General features: G+C 34.4%; 1 protein-coding gene across 4 annotated transcripts; it reads right to left on the bottom strand.

The window, feature by feature from the left end:
• Positions 1-1,233: 1,233 nt before the first annotated feature.
• LOC132716821 (uncharacterized) lies at positions 1,234-8,002 on the bottom strand. 4 transcript variants are annotated; one of them, XM_060700161.1, is made up of 2 exons: positions 6,121-6,143; positions 1,234-3,622 (listed from the first exon to the last, which is right to left on the bottom strand). In XM_060700161.1, the coding sequence occupies exon 2, from the start codon at positions 3,591-3,593 to the stop codon at positions 1,653-1,655; it is 1,941 nt and encodes a 646-aa protein (XP_060556144.1). In that variant the 5' UTR covers positions 3,594-3,622; positions 6,121-6,143; the 3' UTR covers positions 1,234-1,652. The 4 variants fall into 4 exon arrangements, with proteins under 4 accessions (XP_060556144.1, XP_060556143.1, XP_060556142.1 ...); XM_060700160.1 differs by having other exon boundaries at positions 6,117-6,137; XM_060700159.1 differs by lacking the exon at positions 6,121-6,143 and adding an exon at positions 5,894-6,018.
• Positions 8,003-9,611: the final 1,609 nt, after the last annotated feature.

A 9,611-nucleotide genomic window follows, 5' to 3' on the forward strand; every position in this document is an offset into this window, starting at 1 on the left:
ATTACCGAACTTAATAAGCTCTTAATAAGAAAAATCTGCATTAATTTTAACAGTAAGATTTTATGAAACGAATAACGTCAAGAGGCGACAATCGTTAAAGTTTAGCATAGTTTATTTATTTAATCATGGCATATTACATGCATTTGATTAGAACTACAAAGAATATATAAAAGATAAACAAAAACACGATGAAAGGTTCATAGCACAAATGCACACAAACACTTATCGAACAATGAGAAACATATAATTATACAGATTCCCTGAAAAATAACAATAATTAAAAACAACCAAAAACATCTATATAATGATATTCAGTCTAACTTTGGAGAGTGAGTTTATCATTTTTTGTATTTTTGTCATTTCAAGGGATAGTCAGGCAAATTAATGACAAAAATATAAAAATGATCTTATTTACTCAAACCACGCTAAACTGACATTTGTTAAGTCACCGTTTTCTGTATAAATTTTATATATTTTGGGTTTGAAGCTTAAAGGGAGACACAGGCAAACTTTTAATTTCCACGTTTTGAATTTTTTCATTCATTAACCTGTAAATGTCTTCAAAATGAATACACTTTGCAGTCACAGGAACAAAACTGTTCTCCCTAAAAAGAATAAAATGGTGGTTTCCTAACCTGACCCACGCGGGTCAGGTTAGAATGTTAAGATTTCACAATAGTTGTCACAGTGAACACTGGAAACGTTAGAGAACATGTCAAATGAATGATTTAGGTTTGTTCCAATCATACTATATCCACCATATCTGTAATTGTAAGTTCCAGGGTTTGTTTAAGTCACATGACTTGTTTTAGAACTACTCGGCGATTTTGTCCGCGTCTAAATTTCATTCAACATACATTTTTTGTCCTTCAAACCCAAAATATATAGAATTTATACAGAAGTTCATGCTGGGACTTTTACAAATGTCAATTTAGCGTGATTCGAGTACATAACTTAATTTTGATACTTTTGTCACTAATTTGCCTGAGTATCCCTTTAAATATATCATCATATGTTGAACGAAATTTAGACGCCGACAGAATCACCAAGTAGTTTTAAAACAAGTTATGTCACACGAACAAACCCTGGAAGTTACAATAACAGATATTGTGGATATTGTATGAGTAAAACAAGTCTAAGTAATTCATTTGTCTTGCTATTGAACGTTTTCAGAGTTCACTTTGACAACTATTGTGAAATCTAAACATTCTAACCTACCCGCATTTGGAGAGAAAAAAATGTTTGGTTTAAACAGTATTTATTTCATATAATACAAACATAAACAATTATGATACAACAACCTTATATAAACAGGATTGAAAAGGACAAAAATTGTTTAGTATTGACAATATTCAAAATCTTCATTCATGGATATTATAGTCATAAATAATGATGAAAAAATATTCTAACATGAAAGACTAATGGATAATAATGCAATAAATATATTTATAGTACTTTCGTTTAACTAAGCCAAAGGCATTTAGGTATCCGTTCTAAAACGTACATTCCTGCGCATGACTGTCACAATTTACATTTCCGCTATAGATTAGCCCATACGTCCTGCTTGGTAGATAGATACATTGGCATGAGCTGCTTAATAGTAGTTCTTTAATTCTGTCGAAAACAGAATCTGTATAAAAAGTCACTTAAAGTTAACTGTTTAGCAACAAACAAAAATCCATAAAATTTTTCAACGGGATTTTCTGGCCTCTAATCAATCTTGCCCGATCAACTCGCACTGGTTTCGGATGACAATGTACCGGATGGTATCTCAAAACTGTAACATTGTCAGTATTGAGATTTACAAATTGCCTCACCTTTTTCACGGAATCTTTAACAGTGATAATCTCCAATTTCATTTTCCTTTCTCCACAATCTTTGTATACAAGTATTCCCTCAACACCTTTAACTCTTACAGCGTCTCCAATTTCTATGTCGCTACTGAGATGTGCCTCCATCTCTCCCATAAACAAGGTACTTGGATGTTTCGATTGACCTTGACCTTCTAGAGAAGCAGACGGTCCATGTGACGTGTCGCCTGCTTCATCTGCTGTCAAGTATTGCTTTACTTTCGCCCAGTAGCAAACGTGATCGGAACGGTTTTTAGTCCAGTGCCATTTCCTTTCACCTATTCTCTGCTTTGCCCTCAGGACAGCAATTTCAGGAGGGAACAAATTCAAATGACCACATTCATGACGGCGCAATAGTGGAAAAGATTTTTTAACCGATCTAAATGTAAAATATTCTTCCTTAACTTCTTTGGTGGAAAACAGTTTGTCTAAAGCATAGTGAACAACTCGAATCTTGCCTTTCTTATCTCTACTATTAGTGTGAACTTCCGTAACAATGACGTCATGGGGTAGACCCCAGTAGTGTATGGTGACAATATCTCCGATATTTATGTCATCAAGCCGATATATTGCGGTCTTGCTGCACCCGTATGGGGCCATCAGTGCTTTTCTTATATTTGGGATGTAATGTTGACAAACCACCGACAACGCTATCAGCGCGAAACAGCCCACCACAGCCGGAATTGATACGCCGTTACTCAATATGAAAAACGTGGCTATAGAGGTGATTCCATACAAAGAACACCTAGCCCAAAGATCCATTATACTGTTCCGAAAACATGAGCCACATATTTCACTCCTGGCGTACTTATAGTTAAAGTATATAGTCATAATTATGCAATATAATACATAAATGGCGGCAGTGACGCTTAATATTGTTGTTGCACTCGGCATGCTGTTACCCAATATTTTCGTAATTTCATCTGAAGAATCGAACAGAACTTTGAGGCATTTTACTATTTTGCTTGCACTTCCAAATATTTCAACAAGACGCGTCTTCATCTCCATGACTTGTGAACTCTCGCCTATTGCAACGATTTTCTGACCTATTTGTTGCCAGAAATACAAATCTCGGTGGCTCTTTTGTAAGCCTACCACACACCAAGTGGCAAAATGTTCACAGTTTGTTGTGACCACATTGTAACAACTAAACCGTATGAATCTTGATTCACTACGAGCATTTTCTCGGTCATTTAGCGCTTTCTCCGCTCTTTCTACCACCTGTTCTCGCGTAAATCTCGGATGTTTATATTCTACTATGTACAACTCGTCATTTGCAAGAGCGAACTGCGTCTCCGTTTCACAAAGCCCAAGCTCACCGCGTTCGTTTTCCCACATGTGGATTAACTTCAGCTCCACGATTGACCTCCGGTCATCCTTAGCTATGATATCTTTTACAATGGCATGGTGCATGTATATCCACTTCTGCTTTCGGCGTTCAGAATCATACTTGTTCCCAACTGTTTTACCAGGCATAGTTATATGATGGCCTCTCCGAATTTGTGACACCCTCTCCACACGTACATGTTCCACACATTTTGCACAGCTAACGGTTGGTTTAGCAGACGATGAATCATCTGTATCATCGTGAAGGTGATTGCTTATTATCTCACGGTCTTCTTCCGGTCTGACACAAAAACTGATTTCGTCGAAGACTTCAGAAAACGAATCCGAACGTTGGTCGTCAGCAACTGGGTAGCTGAACCCTTGCTCTCGTCTACAGAGTTGTTTACTTAGCGCCATAGCTTGAAATGTCCAAGCCTAAACATCAACTGAAATGATACCAGAAATTATATTTAAAGACGACCAAATAATGAAAATGTTACGTATAAATGCTGAAAATACGTTAAATCCAGCGGATTGAAACTATACCATGGAAAAATGAAAATTCTAATTTATGACACAGTTTGCCCTTTTAAACGGAAAGTATATCATCTTAGATTTTTCTTGCTCTGGTTTACCAATGTGGCTCGCTGGAGTTTATCGGCCAATAAGCCGTACCTGCCCATATACAAGCAATCTTTGTTCATTCCAAAGTTCCAAATACTGAATCAGTAATCACAAACTAGTTTACATTCAGGTAATACATCCTCTTTTCTTTTTAAAAATAATGCTTTTAGTTTTCAACTCATTTCATTTTGATAACAATATTGATATCAAATCTAAAATGTGTAACATATTTTACATATATGTATGTGTGAATAGACATGTCGTCAGCCAAGTGTGTCGTTAAAGGTGTCATTAAGGATACGGAACTCTCGCGTTTTTGTGCCCGATTCAGGTATTTATGTTATTTATCAATATCACCGATCTCGCCGAGATAATGCGTATGTACAAGCTTCCCACGGTATATCAAAATTAAGAAACCCCCAGATGATTTCAGACAACATTCCAGCACACTGTTTTCCATAACTGATAGAGGGATACGGTAAACACTCGAAAATAAAAACAAAAAGATTTCTAGCAAGTCCTATACGGTAACACAGAAGCCAGGTGACATGTGTGTATTTTTATTTATCTCGTGCGCACGGGATATTATGTCGTAGTCACGAGTAACTAAGTCGTGCGCACGATATAATTAAGCGGTGCGTACGAGATACTATGTCGTGACTACGAGCTCAAGTTACTAAGTTGTGCGCACGAGATAATTAAGTGATGCGCACGAGATACTATGTCGTGACCACGAGTTACTAAGTCGTTTGAACGAGATAATTAAATCGTGGGCTAACAGACAAAAAGCAACACTGCCTTTTATTAAGAAAAATTGAAAGAGGTTTTCTTTGCATTCATATGGAGATCTGTGAGCTATTCGTTTTTACTCAATGTATATTCTTCACTTTAATTTCTAACGTGTCTTATTTATTATTTCTAGTAACAAACAAGGTTATGATGGTGGTAAGTCGCTTAATATAGCTATTTGTCGATCACAGCTATTAAAACAGTAGTAATCGCATGTTCTCAAAAACAATTCAAAGGTTTTCTTAATTTTAATTATCCGTAGGTATCTGGTACAATTACGGATACTTTCGCGGAAATCGGTTGGCTAACTTTTAAAGATATGTATGCATATATTCTACGCTTAATGAGGGTTCATTCGCAGGTACTGAGAGTACGGAATCCGAACATGTCGTTAAAGGTTATCTATCAAAATGTTACCTATAAAGTTTGAATTCAGTAATTCACTGAATGATACTAAATATGTTTGGTAGTCGATTTTTGTAATGTTTACTATTATTGGTGCACGGGAGGCCAATGAGACCTTTATATGCTAAGAAAGTGATCATTACGCTATTCTTTTTATAAAATTCAATAAAATCTGACATACAGCAGGAAAAAATAGTGCTTTAGCATTTTGAAAACGTACATCTTAATAATTATAATGAAATGTTACACTGTTACAGCCTCGATAAAACCATATCCTAACTGACGCTCCACTACCCTTTGCCAATCGCAACTTTCCGCCAATTTCAAAAAAAAAAACACGGTATAAGATCGTACACCGGATACAATTGTGTTTTGAGTAACAATCTAATTCTTAGCTCACATGACACTAATTTGACCCGAGTTTGATTTTATATTTCCCAGATATTGAATATTTACAAGTATCAAGAATAAGTTAGAATTTGATTTTATTTTGTTTGTTTTTATTTTGTTATCGTTGTTCTAGTCTGCCGATTTTTTATGTGCTTCTGTTCGGCATTATCAAAACACGATCGAGTATGAATTAGAATGTTATGAATTAGCAAAAAATATCAACGCCTTAATCCCAATACAATACATTTACAGTATTTTTTAGACCCAGTACATTAAAGTACTACACCCAGTACTGCCGATTCAGAATTTTTATATTTGGACGAGATTAATAAAGAAACTAGATTTTTTAGTACATGTACTTTGGAAATAATTTCTTCCGTGAAACAATAGAACGTCAAATTGTTCATATTTGTACGTATATCATATCTGGCATGTATTAAGGGAAATATAAAATTAAACTCAAGTTAAATTTGTGTCATACGAGCTGAGAATTAGATTTTTTTTCTTACCTCCGGTAAATTCCTCCGACTTAGTTTTGACTCAAAACACGGTTATATCCGGTGTACCTTCCTATACCGTGGAAAAGGATTAATAATCGTCGAGTTGTTTCGACTGTACCCGTCGCTTACGGAGCAACAACGATAACCTGATTTGTATGAAATCCATTTCCAATAATCAACTTTATATCTACTTCATCGGTCTTATAATATCAATAAGAATATAAATACACACGCACTGGATTATATTAAGTAGGTTGTCGGATAGTGAACTATATGGTGGGTATTGAACGGAATATTTCAGATAATATACATTTTAAGTGAAATCCCTGTTTCTAAAAATAGAACATGGAAAGTCCTTCAGTATTTCACAATATTTGGAGACGTTCAAATTAACCTTATCATATTTATTTATAATTTTGTTTATAGCTACAGACTGCCACGTAATAAAAGAGCAACCATCTTAACTATGGTGGCACAGAGGTGACATGTGCACATTTGTATTTGTCTCTTGGTCACGAGGTAATATCTCGCTCCAATGACATAATTATCTCGTCCCCACAAGATGTTAACTCGTTCCTACTATACTCACATCTTAATTGATGGTCCACTTCCCTTAACGGAACACATCTACAATAACTCATAATAATCTAGGAGTATATATGGTTGGAAGGTTAATCTACCATATGATCGACTAGTTGAGTGAGACATTGAATATTGGAAATTCTTTTCTCATAAAGTGCCGGTTTTATAATAAGTACCGTATATAAATAAATCACGGGATGGGTGGGGTCTCAACTTTATATTCTTCAGTGAAATGTGCATCGTTAAATAGATATGTTGATTTCCGATGAAAAATATGTACAACAACTCGGGATCGAGTCACGGTCAGGCTGCACGTATTTCTCACCCTGACATTCTATCATCCAGGGGTGGGGGTGTACGGGCACCTCTCATTAAAGGTTTTGAATATGATACATAGACTGAAAATATCTGCCATTAAACGTGAGCATAATATTCAGAGTCAGCGTTTAATGATTCACCTGCTTCAGTTAATACTATGTACACAGGAAAGTCTATGGTATATGCAAACAGCCATAGAAGTATTTAGATAATACTGTAAATGAAATTTAAGGGACGCTGCGTTCCCTATCACGGATCGAGCAAAGTTGGTACTTTCTTTAAAAAAAAAAGCAAGGTTTATTTAATGACTATTGTGACGACCTATAAAGTGTACAGTTTTAAATCATAACATATCTACTCCGTGTGAAGTCAAAACGTGTTTATCTGATAAGTTATATTTACAAAGAGACTGTGTATCAATTATCAATATTTTCTAACATCATATTTGAGCATAGTTTATCTTTAAAGTACACAATAAATCTTTTAATACATATTTGAAGATTGAGATTGAAAGGGACATTATACATATATGCATGTTAGATTTTTTTTTAAAAGTACGCTTTTCAAGATTTTAGATTACATGTATGTACAAAATGTTAAGAATGCGTCACTGTATAATCCGTCCAAATATGTTTGTACTCAATGATTATAATTCTAAAAAGTAAAGCAATATTTATTTTGATTGCATATGAAAAAAAACAACATCTTTTCAAAACAATTTAAATTAAAATTAATTTATTAATACAAAAGTTAACTTTTGAGCAATTTTTGGTCTTTCACGAAATGTTTGTAATCTTCCCCCGCGAAATTTACTCAATTTAGGTAGACTTTAACACGAAATAATGGAAAAAAGTAAGCATTTAAAATTCTATTTGTTTACATGCTTAGTTTCTAGCCCAGGTTAGTCCGTCCGTTCTGGGTGTTCGATGATAAATGGAAAGTAGTGAATTTGGAAGGTTGAGTAACCAAGCGAAAATGATCACCTAATTTAATAGTATATATAATATCTACGTACATTACCGACATAATAAATATATTATAAACACACATCAAATCATTACTACAGAGGCTACTACTGCTAGAAATTTTATATTAATCAAATTACCTTTATAGATCAGGTATTCGGAGACTCATGCATGACGTGTGAACAATCCGGAGTCTGTAAGAAGTGTATAACTGAACTTCGCATCTCACACATACTTATTGTAAACCCAGATTCTAAAAATAGAAAAATGGGAAATTGTTGAGTATTTGCGCATTAGAATTTCCAATGCACATGTACTTATTTATAAATATGTTGCGACGATATTTACTACGGTGGCACAGAGGTGACATGTTCACTTGTAGTCGGGAGATAATATAACGCTCCCACGACATAATTGCCTCACTCACGCAGGATATTATCTCGTTCCTACCAGATATTATCTCGTTCAAATCTCAATTTAAATCATATTCTAAATGACCCTTCATTACACTTTACGAAGCAAAAACGATGATCTGATTTTAATGATATTATATCTCGTTCCCACACCATAATTATCTCGTTCCCACAACACAATTATCTCGTTCCAACGAGATATTTTCTCGTTCCTACAAGATGCTATCTCGTTTCCACGAATTAGATAAAGAAGTTTCATCCTTGGATATATAACACATAAAGTTATACAATTTCAGCAAAATTCAATAGTTTGACCTTGACGGTCAATGTCTTTTCAAGGACAGGGTCAAATTATCCAGATGTCGGTTCTTTTATCTAATTTTGGGGTAAACATGGGGTTTAAAAATAAACAAATCTAAAACAAAGGCTATTTGAAAAGAGGAGACATACTACCTATAATTTTTATGTAAATAATGAAGTTATAGAAATAGTTAATTCTTTTAAATATCTTGGCTTAACTTTTTAAAAAATGGAAATTTGTATCGATCACAGAAAAATATTGCGCAGCATGCTGGCTCTGCGCTACACAATCTTTTTACAATATTAAATAACGTAGAACTGCCAATATATCAGAAATGTAAGCTATTTGATTCATTGGTATCGCCCATCTTAAATTTTGGATCGGAATTATGGGGTATGCACCTTGCTCACGATATCGAGCATGTACACACGAAATTCCTGCGCCGTATGTTAAGTGTAAAAAATCTACAAACTTAAATGCACTCTATGGAGAATTAGCTAGAATACTTATGTCCGTAATTCGTAAGATTAATATGATTGAATACTGGGTGATAATATTACATTAATGTCACGGGTCGTTTTATTTATTATATTAATTGTTCATTTTGCCGTGTACTGTTCGTAATTTAGTCGCGGGAAAAGTATTCTTAATGTCTGCGCATGCGTCGATTATCGTTTGTCTCCGTGGCGTCTGTTATCGTCTGCTATTGTATTGTATCGGATGGTTCCGTAGCGTACGCTTATTAGCGGAAATTCACGGAAACGGCCGAAACAATTCAACTATATCTGTATCTCGTGCAATTTTGTAATCTGTTTTTGTATGTCCAATCGTTTTGTACGTTGTATGAAAGAGTTTTGACAGAAAGTTTTAGATTGGTTTTTAACAATTTCTTTCTTCCAAATTCCCGCGAACTTTCCTTCTCCACTTCACTTCGACTTTATTCTCTTACGAGTTTAGATAAACAGTTGTACTTTCATTGATTATATAAGTTTTTTTCATAGAATTTTTGATAGGAAATAACTTATTATAAAGTTATTTACTTTTTGTATGGTAAGATAATTTTCATTTTATTCATTTACTTGAAATAATTCTTATTTGCATCGTTCAATTGTTGTATTGTTGTATTTTATGAATGTTGTAATTAACTT

Source organism: Ruditapes philippinarum, unplaced genomic scaffold (genome assembly GCF_026571515.1).
Source record: "Ruditapes philippinarum isolate M1 unplaced genomic scaffold, ASM2657151v2 ctg638_1_1_1_1, whole genome shotgun sequence".
Classification (NCBI taxonomy): domain Eukaryota; kingdom Metazoa; phylum Mollusca; class Bivalvia; order Venerida; family Veneridae; genus Ruditapes; species Ruditapes philippinarum.

Coding starts and splice junctions, on each gene's coding strand:
- LOC132716821 (XM_060700161.1), bottom strand. CDS start 3,593: ATGGCGCTAAGTAAACAACTCTGTAGACGAGAGCAAGGGTTCAGCTAC.